A 16,594-nucleotide genomic window follows, 5' to 3' on the forward strand; every position below is an offset into this window, starting at 1 on the left:
GCTGGGGCAATGAGGGGGAAGGGGAAATTCGTGGGTAGGGGTAGGGCCACCGGCATGGGGGGGGGGGGGGGGCTAGGTGTCAGCTACTAAGCGGGAAAGGGGGGTGGCTGAGAAGGGGTGGTGGTTGGGTGGTAAGAGTGGTGGTTTAGTTGAAGAGAAGGGGTTAGTTAGTTAATTTAGTATAACTAAGGTTAACCATAAATCAATAATAGTTAACTATAAAATAAAATTAAAAAAAAAAAAAAAACTATACTTAATTATGTAACACTATAGTGCCACTTAACAGAGTTGGAAAATAGTTTAAAGAATAATTCTTAAGGCCACCATGCAGAATTTCCTTTTTTTTTTTTTTTTTTTTTTTTAAAAAAAAAAAAAATTATAATCAATAAGACTAGTCAAAGTATAGAGATTGTAGTATAAATCATGGCGTTAAGTAAAAAGAATCCGAGTCAATATTTTCACTTGCATATCCACATGAAGACATGATCATACCCCTATTATTAAAAATCTCTCCTATTAATCATATTAATTTAGGACCATAAATGATATCAAGGTTATATTTAAACAAATTCTCCAATTTAATCTTAAAATTAGACAAAGAAGAATTAGGAACCACACATGCTATTAGTTACAATATATCCAATGACTCGCTCTTTCTATCTTTCTTCCACCCTGTATCATAATTTAATAGTTATTGTTGTTTTTTGTTTGTTAATATTTTTCCATTTTCAATTGATTGCCCTCATTCTATTTACAATTCTCCCAGGCTCCAACATCTTCTTTCTTCCTCTTGCTCCATTATTGATTTTTCCTGCGATCATTTTTGATGTCGGTAAGTTTGTTTAAATATGTTAGAGATATAAGATATCGGAAAATATATGTCTCTAATTATACATTTTTTATTTATTCATTCCAAATTAATTGAGCACCGCAATATAAATTACAATAAAAGAAAGTGGAAATTTTTTGAACATATAACATATCATGCAAGACCGACCCTATGTTTTAATCACTAGGAGCTAGGACAAGATCAACTTCATTATTTATGATATTAAAGTTTATCTTTTTATAAACGTAAAGTTTTTCCCTTGCTTTTATGTATCTAGTGTATGATATCGCCTATTATCACGTATATATTATAGTCGTGACATACAAACATTAACTAACATTTCCAGTTCCACCAAATTATTTCATTCAATTTCATGAGTATATCCTTTATTTTCGTAATTTGAGAATGAACAAGATGACCTAAAATTAAGTTTTGACGATGTTTTAAACAAACGTAAATAATGTAGTAGTATAATTATAGCATGAATTTTAATGTTGAATTAGAATTTTTTTTGGTGCTATGGCCTAATTTGGATTCGGAACTCAGTTGCTGATGGTGAATTAGATGAGAGTATTATATACAAGTGATAAATTATTTTTATTACACTGCTTTTGCTTTACTATACACGTAGTTTGAAATATTTAAAACAGCAGGGCGCCAATAATGCAAGAGGTAGACCATTGCCTAAGTTTGGAGAATGGGATGTAAATAATCCTGCATCTGCTGAAGGTTTTACAGTCATCTTCAATAAAGCTAGAGATCAAAAGAAATCTAATGGCACTGTTGTTGGTGGCTTAAAAGGTGCTCAAAGATTTAATCAAAACATTAATCATGTTAATAACAACCAACATAAGCAAGATCAAGATCTCAAGAACAAATTCAAACAACCTGATAATCAAGAACGGGGATCGGTAACAAATTCACCTTGTGATCCTTTTCGTTTTTTCCACTTTTAACTTTTTTTTTATTGTCTCGATACAAAAATTAAAAATAAACGAAAAGAATAAAAGAGATTAGAGGGAGTATTTATCAGTAACTTTTATTTTTGTCTAAACGACTTTGTTAAATTAGTTATGTGTCGGCGTATATTATTTATACCTACTTAGAGATATTTTTGTTCTTATTATTTTTTCTTAATAATTGCAGAAAAAGTGGCTATGTTGTTTCTCTACTAGGTGAAGCTATTGCAGATGTATGGTGGTTTTGAGATTTTGATTTACCTATTTGGATGAAGAAGTATGACAAGTAATTGAATATTTGTAAATTTTGAGGGCAATATTTAATTTAATCATTCATTCATCATGTTATGTTTAGTATATCAAATCTAATTTATGGCTGGCAATGCTTATGTTCTATGTTTGAATTGTTTTGTTACTAATAAAGAATTGGTGAGAGAAATTACTCAAGATATTGTTGGAGTGGAGTATGTTTTGCACTAGAGAAAGCCTCAAAGACAAATTAAATGATATAGACGAGATTTGATTTTAAATTTAACCAATTACACTATTGATCATCCACTGGACGAAAATGTGTAGGTGCACTAAATATATTGTAATTGGACTTGCTCCAAATTATGTAAAGGAAAAAAGAAAAAAGAAATGTTGGTAGAACATAGTAGTGTTTAGAATGATACAAAGCATGGAATTTTTTTTAGAAAAAGTTGTTCAAAAGCTCGTTTACCATTTTTTATTTATTGAAAATCTATGTTGTTACATTAAATAAAGAAATACTAAATAGGACCAATATATTAAAATCTAATATCATATCATATCACTAATATATAAAGCCGGTCTCACAGCTAGGCCACGAAACAACGACACTTGACATTCTAGTTTTTTTGTCAAGTGTCGCTCCACATTGTTAAATTAGAGAGGAAAAGATAATTGTGTGGCTTGCCTTCTCATTAATCACCATGAAAATATATAGAGTTACAACCTTCTAACCCTAGAATCAAAGATAATCCTAGGATATTCGGAAGTTAACTAAAATATACACAAGATAATATTCTACTATATCAAATAATATCCCAAAATATCTCAATACCCCCCTCAAGTTGAGCATGCGGGTCGTAACTGCCCAACTTGGAAAGAAGATAATCAAATTGTGATACCCGAGAGCCTTTGTAAAAATATCCGCAAGCTGAGAAGACGTCGAAACATGAGAAGGAGAAATCAACCCTTCGGTAATTGCATCACGAACAAAGTGACAATCAACCTCAATGTGCTTTGTTTGTTCATGGAACACTGGATTCTTAGCAAGATGAGGAACCAACTCATTGTCACAAAATAATTTTATTGCCTTTGGATGTTGTACACCGAGACTCAATAACAATGCTTTGAGCCATTTTAGCTCACAAGTAACGGAAACCATGGACCTGTATTCAGCTTTTGTAGATGATGTTGACACAGTGGGTTGATTCTTGGTTTTCCACGAGATGGGAGACTTACCAAGAAACACTAGCCAACCAGACAAAGAATGACGAGTGAGAGGAAAAGCACCCCAATCTGAGTCACACCAACCCTGCAGATTCAAGTCACAATCAAAGCTCAATAAAATACCATGATCCGGAGTGTCTTTCAAATAACAAACCATCCTCAATGCAACATCCCAATGTTCACTACGAGGTTCTTGCATAAACTGAGACAAAACATGAATTGAGTATGCTAAATCAGGGCGAGTAACAGCAAGATAAATCAAACGGCCTACTAGCCGTCTGTATGCCTCCAGATTAGAGAGTAGATCGCCAGTAGTAAGACTCAACTTGTGGTTCTGCTCCATAGGAAAACCACTAGGCTTTGCTCCCAAAAGACCTGCTTTAGAAATGATATCCAATGTATACTTTCATTGGCACAAAACAAACCTGCAGAGCTACAGGCTACCTCAATGCCCAAAAAATATTTCAAAGGACCAAGATCCTTCATCTTGAAGCAATCACTAAGATAAGCTTTAAAAACTGTTAATGTAGCGGAATCATTCCCAAAAATAATTAAATCATCAACATAAACTAAGACATTAATCTGAACTCTGCTTGTAGTATATGTGAATAAAGAGTAATCAAAGTAAGATTGTATGAAACCATATTATTTTAAGGCTGTGAAAAGCTTTGCAAACCAACATCGAGGAGCATGTTTCAAGCCATAGAGCGACTTCCGAAGTCTGCAAACCAAGGAAGGATCCGAGCTTTCAAAACCCGGTGGCAATTTCATGTAGACCTCCTCATCGAGATCACCATGTACGAAGGTATTATGCACATCCATTTGACGAAGCTTCCAATTTTTTGCAACCGCAATAACTAGGACAGTGCGCACCATCGTCATTTTTGCAACTGGAGCAAAGGTTTCTTCATTATCTGCCCCTGCTTTCTGATGATTGCCAAACACTACCAAACAAGATTTGAGACGCTCTACGTCTCCATTCGATAAAAACTTGGTCTTGTAGACCCATTGACTACCTATAGCTCTTTTTCCTGGCGGAAAATGTTCCAATGTCCAAGTAATATCGTCTTCCAAAGCCCGAATTTCTTCCTGCATAGACTCGCGCCACCCATCAAATTTCATCGCCTCTCTGAAGGTTTTTGGATCTTTAATTTGAACAACAGCTGAAATAAATTTTTGATAATTCACAAAAAAAAATTATCACAATGTATATAATATGCTAGGGGATACGGAGTACCTGAAGACTAATTGGATGGCAGAGACGGACTTTTAGCAAACATTGTGTGAGTCACATAATCACGGAGCAAAACCAATGGGAACTTTTCTTGAAGACCACGCCCCATATCTGGCTACTGCTGTGCCTCAGTATCTGTGGTATGAGTTGCGGGCTGCTGTGGTGCGGAGTTTCCAACACTCGCAGCACTACCAGCAGCGCTGCCAACACCCGTAGCACTACCAACAGCCTGGTTAGTGGCTGGGGCTGCTTGCTGACCCATCGCCCGTAGCATTCCTAGTGGGTTGACCAGTGCTGGGATGCTAGGAGCAGCTCGGGGAGCCTGCGGCAGATGGCTAGTTGGTGCCATTTACCCCCCTACCGTGGGTTCCCTTTTACAATCATCATCAATTTCACAATATTCATCACCCATATCATACACCGCAAAATCAACATGAATGTCATCCGTTGTAGCAAACTCATTCGAATCTATGTTCACATCATCCGTGCAACCAAAAGGAAACACATCTTCCACAAATTTCACATCACGAGAGACAAAGAATTCCTTAGACTCAAGATCATACAACCTCCAACCCTTCTTCCTAAAAGGATACCCCAATAAAACACATTTGCGACTCCTACTAGCAAACTTATCCCCCTTAGTCTTTTGATTATGGGCAAAACACAAGCACCTAAAAGTACGAATAACATCAAAAGAAGGAGGTTTATTAAAGAGAATTTCAAACGGGGTTTTATTTTGTAGGAGAGGAGTTGGTGTTCTATTTATCAAATGAGCTGCTGCTAAGACACATTCCCCCCCCCCCCAAAAAAAAATAAATGGGCAATTTGGCTTGAAATCTCAAAACTCTCCTAACAGTAAGAATATGTTTATGTTTTCATTCCACTTTCCCATTTTGTTGAGGGGTTCCCACACATGAGGTTGGAAAAAGGATGTCGGTTGCAACAAAAAAAATCAATCAAGCAATTAAATTTAGTCCCATTATCACTTTGAACAATTTTAATGGTTTGATTAAATTGCCATTCAACCATAGAAGCAAAAGCCATAAACATCTGGTAAACCTCTATTTTATCAATCAACAAATAAATCCAAACAGTTCGGGAAAAATCATCAACTATAGTAAAATAATAACGAGCCCCACACGACGAAACATGACGATATGGAACCCAAAAATCACAATGTATTTTCTTAAAAATTCTAGTAGAATTATTTTCACTCAAAGGAAATTTGTCTTTAGGTTGTTGAGCATGAAAACATACTTCACAACCCTTAGCTAAACTACTTTTATTATTGCTAATATGAGGAAAAAACTTAACTAATTTCTCTGAAGGATGCCCCATTCTTCTGTGCCAAAGCTCCAAATATGATGTAGCTTCAACCACAGACACCCGTTGCACCTCGTCCAGTTTGTTAAAATAATAGAGTCCGTCTCGCCGAAGACCCGTTCCAATCAGCTGCTTTAGTCGGTCCTGTATAACACACATATATGAGTTAAATTGGACAACAACATTTAATTGTTCACTGAGTTGAGTAACATAGATTAAATTGCAATGAAGATGAGGCACAAAGAGAACTCCAATAATTGTGATTTTGTCGGACAAACGAACGAAACCTTCCGATGTAGCAAGTTCACTTTCACCATTTGGTAAGCCAACCGGACATTCAATATTGTGTGTGTCAAACAACCAAGAACTGTTACCGGTAACATGATGAGTCACTACAGTATCAATAATCTAACAAGAATCATCAAACTTATCATTTATACGGTTTTCAAGAATATGAGCATTACCCACAAAACCCGAAAACGCCTTCGATTGTTCGGTGGTGAAGGACGAACCTGTGAGAGAAGTCGCACCACATGGAACTGGTTCCCCCCTTGCTGTGGCTGCATTCACTCGCTCCCCTCCTCGGCCTTGACCAGCCGTAGTATCATGCTAACGAGGATCGTGCTCCTTTTTGTTGCAATGAGGGCACGAAGATCTAAACCAACAACTTAAAATATCCTGCCCCGGTGGTGTTTGATCATCACCGGCCATGGTTAATTATGAAAAAAAAAATCAACCTACTCTTGATACCATGTTAAATTAGAGAGGAAAAGATAAGTGTGTGGCTTGCCTTCTCATTAATCACCATGAAAATATATAGAGTTACAACCTTCTAACCCTAGAATCAAAGATAATCATAGAATATTAGGAAGTTAACTAAAATATCCACAAGATAATATTCTACTATATCAAATAATATCCCAAAATATCTCAATACACGTATGCGACAAATAGGTATTATTGTGATACATGTGATGCTAAGTAAGTGATTTTTGGATAGAATTTTTAAGATAAAAATGTTGTATAAAGTTTTATTATCACTATACTTCTAATATTTCATACATACAAAATTAATCATAATTTTTAGTAAACATCCTATAACTCGGTTTTATTTCCATCATAAATTTCGTTTCAAATAGTTCTTTAAAATAAGATCCATTTATAATATATTTAATTTAGTTAACAAAATAATAGAGCATCAATAAAAATAAGTTTTAATCAGTAAAAATAAAAATGGTTAAAATACTTTCAATTCAGTAAAAATAATTTAAGTGCAATAACAATAATTTCAAGTCAAGATATCTATTTACAACAAAACTGCAAAAAGTGTTTATTCTATAAATAAGTAATAGGATGTCGTATGTCTAAATATCCTGCATTATCTAAAAGGATTACATGACAGTATTAATGGACATTCAAGCCAAAAAGTTTATCCTAATTAAAATTTATGAACAATCCAGGCATCGCCCGGGCACAAAATTAGTAGCTAATATATAAAGCTAAACTTTTAGACAGGTCACGAGATAGCGACACTTGGCATTCCAACTTTTCGCCAAGTGTCACATCATGTAGACAATAATTAGAATATGACATATACGGTTTATTTGAATATTTTTTTTATTAGAATAAAAAAGAAGGATAAATTTAGATAGATTTTGTTGCATAAAAATTAGTTAAGAGTTTTATGTTCAATAAAATTTGAATAGCTTTTTAGGATGAAATTGTTAATTTAGAGTTTATTTTTCAATAAAATTTTAATATTTTCCCAAAAACCTGACATCTCACAATTTTAGCAAAAGTGTCGCATAAAAATTGCACAACTATAATTGTTGTATTTTCTTAATTTTTTAATGACGTAGGTATTATTTGATTAAATCAAGATTTGTCAAAATTTGAAGACTAAAGGGTAAATTAGTCATTGTACATAAGTATTCCAAATTCATATCAATCTCCCAGTTAGCTGCTATATGGGTAACCGTATTACACGTTTGTCAATCATGAGCACAATTAAAGACATTAAAGTTACAACTGATCCTAAAAATATTATCCAAGAACAAGAAAATAGGTGTAACTCCAAATTGGATTCTTCTGAAAGCTCTGACCGTGCTACTTCCGTCACTTTCAAGAACTACGAGATAGTCCAAGTTCTTTTCCAAAACTACCCATAGCTTTATGAGCGGTAGTACTATACTTTTTATTTTACAAATATATGTGATTGTCAAATGATTAAAATCCATGAGTAGAAAATCAAATAACATAAATATATATGTTATTTTTTTCATTTGTAGTGTATATATACATATTACATTCTTACAAAAACCAACGGTATCATACGTCAAAATATCTTAAATCAAAAGGATATACACCTTTTACATAATATTGTCATAAACAACACAGGCAATGCCCGGGGCAAAAAACTAGTATATATATAAAGGGGAGTTTTTTTTTCCCGGGTTTTTAGAGCGCCATGTAGGATTTTAATTTTTAAAAAATTATTAGAGCTCCACTTAGGATTAATATTTTTAAAAACACTACAATCGGATTATGCCACGTAAAATTAGTTTTTTTAAATCTCTACGTAGAATTATTGAGGAAAAAAAAAAAGCGCCACATAGGATTAATAGTTTTAAAACGCTGCAATAGGATTATGCCACGTAAGATTAATTTTAGAACGTCACATAGGAAAATGTTATATTTTAGCCAATGAAAAAAGGAACTGCAATTTATTTCAGATAAAATATTTTATATTAATTATAAAAATAAAATCCGCGTTTATTGTGTGGCCGTCCAGACCATGTCGTGTGGCCGGCTGAGACACACCCAAACACTGACTGAGTAACCCCTGACCGTCCAAGTAACCTCTGATTGATTGAGTAACCTTTGATCAACCAAATAACTCTTGACCAAGTAATCTCTACCACACGATGTGATCAACCACATATGAAACTTTGTGAAATAAAATATTATCTTTTTATATTACGAATTTTATTTAGATATGAGAAACAATGTTATTGATTCATTTTACAATTAAAAAAAAAAATTTCAAGTTGTAAGTAAGCGAATCTCACAAAGTTTATTAGATAAATATACTTTTAGTAAAATATTTTATTTGAAAAAATACAAACAAATCGTGCATCGCACGGGCTTCATCTAGTTAGAACTAAAATAAGGATTAAATAAACATCCAACCAACATAGGTTTTTTTTTTTAATTTTTTTTTATTATTATTATTATTTTTTTTTTATTTTGATTAGGAACCGACATACAGTTATTTAGTTTGAAGACATGATATAATTATAACTTGAAATAGAATACTAAATAAATACATTTAATAGTTTTTTTTTTGGTTAAAATTATAAATATCTTAGGCCCCGTTCACTTCACCTTATTTTTACTGAACTGAAATTATTTTTTCTGAACTCAAATTATTTTTTACTGATTTTCTATTATATTTCTTCTTTAGGTTTACTGATTTTTACTAAACTGAAATTATTTTTACTGAACTGAAATTATTTTTGCTGAACTTAAATTATTTTTACAATACTGAAATTAATTATACTGAACTGAAATTATTTTTACTGAATATTATTTTTTTAAAGGTGAAGTGAACATGGTCTTACTCTATATTTATGTGGATGTCAAATAGTCTTAGGCCCTATTTTTTTAAGCTTCTGGGCAGATCAGAGAAGACCTCTGCAGAGCAGAGCCGAGCCGAGCTGTGCCGAGCAGAGCAGATTTTATTATTATTATTATTATTATTATTACTACTACTACTACTACTACTACTACTACTACTACTACTACTACTATTATTATTACTACTACTATTATTATTATCACTATTATTATTATTGCATTATTATTATAATTATTAAAAATATTAATTTATTATATTATTATTATTAAATATTAATTATTATTATTATTAAATATTAATTATTTATTATTATTATTAAATATTAATTATTATTATAATAATTCAATATTAATTATTATTTTTAAGCAGAGTAGGGCAGAGCAGAGAAGCTCTAAAGAACGAGGCCTTAGTTGACTAAAGTATTAAGGTTTAGACGTTAGCGTCCAAAATTTAAGATCAAACCTCAGTTACACCATTAATGTTGTCAATCTATTCACTAGAAAAATAATTATGTTAGATCCATATTAGATTATTAAAAACTTTTCTCAAAAAAAAAAAAAAAAAAAAAAAAATTAAAAACTAATCTAGCCAGAAACAACTTCACCTAATTTGAGGTGATTTATTTAAAATTTTATCTTCACAAACACAATATTTGAAATAATATATTGCACGACTCAAATTTGAATGACTTGACCCAACTAAATCCATTCTGAACACACCTTACAACTCAAATTGACATTTCTATAGCTCTACTTCATACTAGACTCACAACAACTAACGAATATGAATACGGGTATGAAAAGTCGGAAGTAAGCCAAACCAGGCAAGATACCTTGCAAAACCCCGAAAAGCGAAAAATAATGAAGCATATAGTGTGACCAACCACGTATAAGAAAGTCGGAAGCTAGCCAAACAAGGCATTCCTACTACTTCCTAGCAATCTAGCACTTTCTGAAAAACGCCTGAAACCCTCGCAAAACCCCAATACACAGATCATCGTCTTCATTCGTGCAACTCTCTATCAATGTCGCTTCGCAGATTGCTCACTCATCATCGCACCCCTTTCTCTCTACTCCTCCGTTCTCGCACTTTCTCTCACATTCACACTTCTCATTTCAACCCTTCTCTCTTCACCCCTTCTTCTGCACCACTCCCCGCCTTCCCTTCTTCCGATTTCCTCAAAGAATGTCGCCGGGGTTTCGCCAAAGGGCGCAAGTCAAGTATGTTTATTTTTCAATTCATTGTTTTTTTCATTTGTTGATTGTGTTCAAGTAATCTGTATTCATGTTGACAATTTCATTTTTGGTTTATTGTATGATTGTATGATGCTGCCATTTTTTCGTTTTTATTGGAATTTCTGTTTGTTTATTTTTCTTTCGTTATTTGAAGTAAATTATGAAATGGGAGAAGAAATTTTGAAGAAATTTGAGAGCTTTTTGTTTGCAATTGTTATATTTGTACCCGTACCAGTATTTGAATTTGCTGCATTTGATTCGATTTTGATACTAATTTAAACAGGCATCGGGGTTTTTGTGACGATGCCATAATTGAGGGAATCATTGTTTCTAATACTTTGATTGCTTATGCTGTGATTCTTACCAAAAATTTGAGTTTCTGGTTTGCATTTGATGTAATTGACCCTGTGTTGTTACATTGTTGACTTAGTTAGGGATGCGAATCAGGGTATGAAAATCCATGGACAAGTTGTGGAAGAGTAACCAAGGATTATATATTTATATTATACCAGGGATCTCTCTGATTTGAGTCCTTTACAATTTGTTGTGGTATTAGATGAATCAACAGGGTATTTTAGGTCAGTCATCATGGTGTATGTTGTTTGCGGATGATATTGTATAGGTGAAAGAGACTAGAATTGGGATTAATGCTAAATTAGAGCTATGGAGGCAAAAATTAAATTCCTGGGTGTTTAAACTAAGTAAGAGCAAATTGAGTTATAGTGTGCTGGTTTAGTACTAGAAGGAAGTCAAATGAGGATGTAGCAATATTGGATGGTAAGGAGCTGAAAGAGAGAGAGTGTTTTAAGTACCTTGGGTCTTTCCTATAAAAGGTTTGTTGATATTGACCAAGATGTGAGTCACAGGATTAATTCCAGGTGGGCCAATGGAGAGCAATTGCCGGAGTATTATGTGATTGTAGCTTAATTAAGTTAAAGTGTAAATTTTATCAGACTACTATTAGACCAAAACTATTATAAGGGTTTAATGTTTGGCATCTAGGAAGAAGCATATTAGGAAGATGATTATGAACATATTGGGAATGATGTGTGGGAACACCTTAAAGGATAGGATGAATATATACAAAAGAAAGTTGGAAATGTTGATGTTTTGCAATAACATATGAGAGAACTAATTACTTTTGTAAGGACATGTGAGGCAGCAGCTAGAAGATACATTGGTAAGGACAGTAGGGAGTTGGAAGAATCCGAGGGAAATCTTAGATGACCTGAAATCCTGATCAAAGGGAGTCAACAATAAATATGAAAATCGAGTTTACAAGAGCATAACACTTCATTGAAAGGCATGGAGGGAGAGAATCTTTATCAACGGCTACTAGAGAATTAATCTTGGTTCATGCAAACGCCCTTTCCATTATTGGGATTCATGTTGTGGTTGTGTGTTGCATAGTTGTGCTTGTACCGCTAATTTGAATTGGCTACATATGATTCAATTGTAGCTAATTCTATCGTTGCGGAATCACCATTTTGTACACTTAACTTTATCGCTTACATTTGGGCTTGGATTTTTGCACAAATTCCTTTACTAATTAGCTTATCTCACTCTAAATTTTGTGGCTTTTATTTATCAAAGTAATGGGATGATGGACATATTCCGTTAGTCAAAATAAATGTCATTTTTTGTTGTTTTGAATTCTAAGGATAAGCAAATTCAAACAAAATTATCATTGGGTTTTTTTTTTTTTTTTTTTTTTTTTTTTTTTTTTTTTTTTTTTTTTTTCTCCTTTGGTTCTTAAGTAGTAGGGAACACTAGATTGGGTGTTAATTTTAAGGTAATGAGTCTGGATGACCTAACTCACTGTCTTTTTTTTAAAAAAAAATAAAAATTTATTTATGAAGAATGTCCTATGTTGAACAAAAACACAATGTACCTTAGGGATAGAAAATCATTCATTTTCCGAACAAAACTTTTACCATGGGTTTTCTTGACAGAGCTTTCTCAATTACTCTCAAGTGGTTGATATAATTATCATCTTTCCTCTCTTTTCTTCTTCCTCCAAAAAACCCTAGTTCCCCATCTTGTTGATTTTAGTGGTGGCCATCGACATATTGCCAATTGTTCTGTTGTTTGTTTTTTAATCTATGAGAATTTTCCCATTCAAACTCTTGATGGGGTGTTGAAGTCTCTTACTTATTTTACGGTTTAGAAAAGTTACATTGAAAGTTGTAGTATTTAATTTTGTATTAGATTCGAGCTTGATGGATTTTCACACACACAAGTAAAATTGAAAACAGAGATTAAGATCGAACCTTAGATTGAAAATATTGACAACGGGGGTTTGTACAAGCTAGCAACTTTAGGCTGCCAGCCTGGCAATCTCTATAAGTGACTTTCGGTCACCACTTTCAAATTACTGACATGAGGTAACAACTCTCTCAAGGATAAACTCCCAAAATATGCCTACCATTTCCTTTCCCCCCTCTATTTATAGTTTATTATACTAAACTTAAAGACTATGAACCTAATAATACTAGACTACCAATATTGTCCCTCCATAGGTTAGTCTATTACAAATTTATACTGCAATGGGCATCGATTCTTATATGATTGTCTATTAAATCAGATGAATATACCAAAAAGGGCACTGAGATTGATCAACCCCTTTCCAGGAAGGCTATATTAAGAAACAATTGGGCTTACAATTTACATGTCTTGGATATGAGATTTTTTTTACCCTACAACTTATGTTGGTTCCTATGATAAGTACTCTGTATTTGTTAGACATTTACTGCCCAAGTTCAGCAGAGTAAATGAATATTCAGAGATCCTTGAGTCCTTGACATTTTTACTGTCATTGTAAATTTTGACAAATGCGTTGATTAAATGGGACATGGATTTCGGTGTGATTTAAATTTTCTTGTTCTTTTTTTGTTATTATTTTTTTATTTTTTTGTATGTAGAGGGTGATGATAGTGCTAATACAACTCAAGTTGTCGAAGACATTGGGCCTGTTGTAAAATCAACTGCTAGTTCACAGATGGAGGCAGCCCTAGATGCATTATCAAGAGAACTAACTAAGCTACGAACAGGAAGAGCATCTACAGGTTCATTGCTGTCTCTTCTATGAAGATGAAGATTGTTAATAATTGGCCTGAAGTAAATGAAACTCTTATTACTGTTTACAGGAATGCTTGACCATATCATTGTGGAAACAAGTGGTGTAAAGATGAATCTGAACCGAATTGCTCTTGTCACCATTATTGACTCCAAAACTCTATCAATAACTCCATATGACTCAGATGTAAGGAATTTATTCTTCACAATGCAAAATTTCTTAATTTTGCTTTTCTTACACGATTTTAATGCACCCTTCATTCCTTCTGTTGCAAGCCACACACTAATAACCTATTAGATGTGCACTTTCATTGACTTCCATAGCTCTTTTAACCTGTGAATGCTGTGATTGCTTGAAACATCTTTTATATTTAGGTTGTAATGTTTTGAGACAGTATTTAAAGATGAAAACAATAAAATAAACAAAGGAAATGATTATTTATTCATGTATACCCTGCTTTTAGTAAATTAATCATGTTCACTGACTGTGTTTGCAGACTATTAAAGAATTGGAGAAAGCCATTGTTTCATCTCCGCTAGGCTTAAATCCAAAAGTAGATGGTCAACGATTGATAGCTGTGGTTCCTCCGTAAGCAATTCGTCCTTTTGTCTTTATTAGATACCTAGAATTTCTATTTACAATTTATCTTATGGATAATATCTGAGACTTCTTTATTCCTTACTGACTGATTTGACGATTCATTGTGATGAGCAGATTAACCAAGGAGCACATACAGGTGTGTCTTAACTTCATTGCTTTCAATATATTGCCTTTGAGCTCAAGGGACTAATATTCCCTTTTCATCTTTGGAATTCTGTAGGCCATGTGTAAGGTTGTTGCTAAATCAAGTGAAGATGTAAAGCAAAGCATTAGGAGAGCTCGCCAAAAGGTTTGTGGAAGACATTTTTATTTTCAATTTCAAAAATTCTCGTTTTGTTTTTCATTTGTAGTTTTCACCTCTGTCCAGTACAGTGTTTGTGTTTTTGGGTTGGAAAATTAAGGAAAACTGAGGATTTTCCCAGAAGGGCATCTTGATGCTGAGATGCTGATGGTGATGATAACATGTTATTTCAATTGAACAATACCTTTTGATTTAAATATTCCCCATTTTGCAGTTTGAGGAGTAAAAGAGTAAGAGTTTATTAGAAGAAATGTCTTGGCTGTTCACACAGTTGAGGCCAGCAGCATATCCTAGATGCTATGTAGTGAGCTAGCGGAGTTTCTTCCTTTTCTCAGTTCTCGTACATTTTGTTTGGATAGCTATATAGAAGGGGAAGAGGGGGAGTACAAGAGGAAGAAGGTGGAGCTCCATCAAAGAGGGAGAAAAAATGGATCTCTCTACCCCCCTACCCCCCCCCCCCCCCCTCCTTCCTCTCCCAACCTCTTATTTTAACTAGGAAACTTGTTTTCTTTCCTTTTTTCTACATTACTTCTTATCCAAACAATGTGTAAATTGTCACTTCACTGGTGGAAAGCTTTTACTGTAGAGTAATCTGGATCTTAACTTCTTATCGTAATAAGGGTTCTGGGGTAGATAGGTTGTGATTATCAACTGCATGGTATGTAGTTTGAGGCAATTGAGAGGTTTTGAGCTTATGATTCTCCAAAACATGGATAATTTTCGACTTGTAAATTTAAAAGAAAACTATAATAAACAGCTGTAGTAAAGATTACAAAACAAAGAGGACAAGCTGTCCTCTAAATTAAAAACAAAATTACTTTTAACCCAGTTTCATTGAACCTTCCTAACCAATTTATTAAAGTCCGGCTGCTTTAGCCCTTAATGAAGCCAAATAAGTGACTTATTGAAAAGACAAGGAGACTTCTGTTAATTCCCTTGAGTTATGCTCCAGCCACACATGTCACATGATTTCCATGAAGTGTTGCACCACAACTTCTCCTTACACTTAGGTCACTTACCAAACCCTTTAAAGCTAAGATGCTGCTAGGGAAAACCCAATATTCTTCATGCAAGCGAACACCCTCCTCCAGAAGTATCATGCCTTTTCACAATGTAGAAATACTTGCAAACAAGGCTCACTAGGAGCTTGGCATATCTGTTGAGATAACCAAACTTGACCTTTCATTTTGAAGCACCCTCACTATCCTGAATCCTATTTAATGCCAAAGTCTACTCACAAGCTCTCACTTCATGAGGAACCCTTGCTTTTGGGGGCATGTCATTAATATTTAAGTGTTACATATGAACTGATATCTAAAATCACTTGTTGTAAGAGCAATTGATTGTCACATATTCTCATTTAGCCAAATATATGGTCTTATGCAGGCATTGGATACTATAAAGAAAGCTGGATACCCTAAAGACGGTGCAAAAAAATTGGAGAAAGAAGTATGTAGTCACTGACATTGGCAAATTTGTATTTTGGGTTTTCTCATTTTGCCAATTAATGATGATAGTTTCTTCATATTTTTTTTAGATTGATGAGCTGACTAAGAAGTTTGTCAAGTCTGCTGAGGATATGTGTAAAGCAAAGGAGAAGGAGATATCCACGGGTTAAATGCTTTTAAATGCATTCCTTATTTGATCTACTCATACTGCTACCTTAGGTTCTAAACTTAATGTTTGGATTAGATGGTATTGTTTTTCAAGGATGCTGAATCAACATCATTGTACATTGCAAAGCTTGTTGTAATTGGATGCTTTAAAGAACACCGATAAAGCCTTTTTTGGAATAAATACTTCACATTTTCTAATTGGTATGATGGGAATTATGATCTCAAGACTGCTTCAATCTTAGTAGGCTTTGACTTATCACTTGATTTTGGTCAGGTAAATTCGGTTTGAGTAGAAATTGTTCTGGTCA

The 16,594-nt window shown here is 33.7% G+C and overlaps 1 protein-coding gene across 1 annotated transcript; it reads left to right on the forward strand.

The window, feature by feature from the left end:
* The first annotated feature begins 10,276 nt into the window (after positions 1–10,276).
* On the forward strand, positions 10,277–16,511 carry LOC145568930 (uncharacterized). The gene is made up of 8 exons (XM_081628313.1): positions 10,277–10,678; positions 13,615–13,758; positions 13,840–13,955; positions 14,266–14,357; positions 14,484–14,505; positions 14,590–14,658; positions 16,057–16,119; positions 16,208–16,511. Exons 1-8 carry the CDS (start codon positions 10,483–10,485, stop codon positions 16,286–16,288), a joined length of 783 nt encoding a protein of 260 aa, XP_081484439.1. The 5' UTR covers positions 10,277–10,482; the 3' UTR covers positions 16,289–16,511.
* The last annotated feature ends 83 nt before the right edge of the window (positions 16,512–16,594 follow it).

This window comes from Chenopodium album, chromosome 11 (genome assembly GCF_948465745.1).
Source record: "Chenopodium album chromosome 11, dcCheAlbu1.1, whole genome shotgun sequence".
NCBI lineage: Eukaryota > Viridiplantae > Streptophyta > Magnoliopsida > Caryophyllales > Amaranthaceae > Chenopodium > Chenopodium album.

Bases quoted from the DNA above. Each gene is read 5' to 3' on its own strand.
- LOC145568930 (XM_081628313.1), top strand. From the start codon at position 10,483: ATGTCGCTTCGCAGATTGCTCACTCATCATCGCACCCCTTTCTCTCTA. The intron at 14,506-14,589 runs GTGTGTCTTAAC...GGAATTCTGTAG, and splicing joins TAACCAAGGAGCACATACAG to GCCATGTGTAAGGTTGTTGC. The intron at 16,120-16,207 runs GTATGTAGTCAC...TATTTTTTTTAG, and splicing joins CAAAAAAATTGGAGAAAGAA to ATTGATGAGCTGACTAAGAA.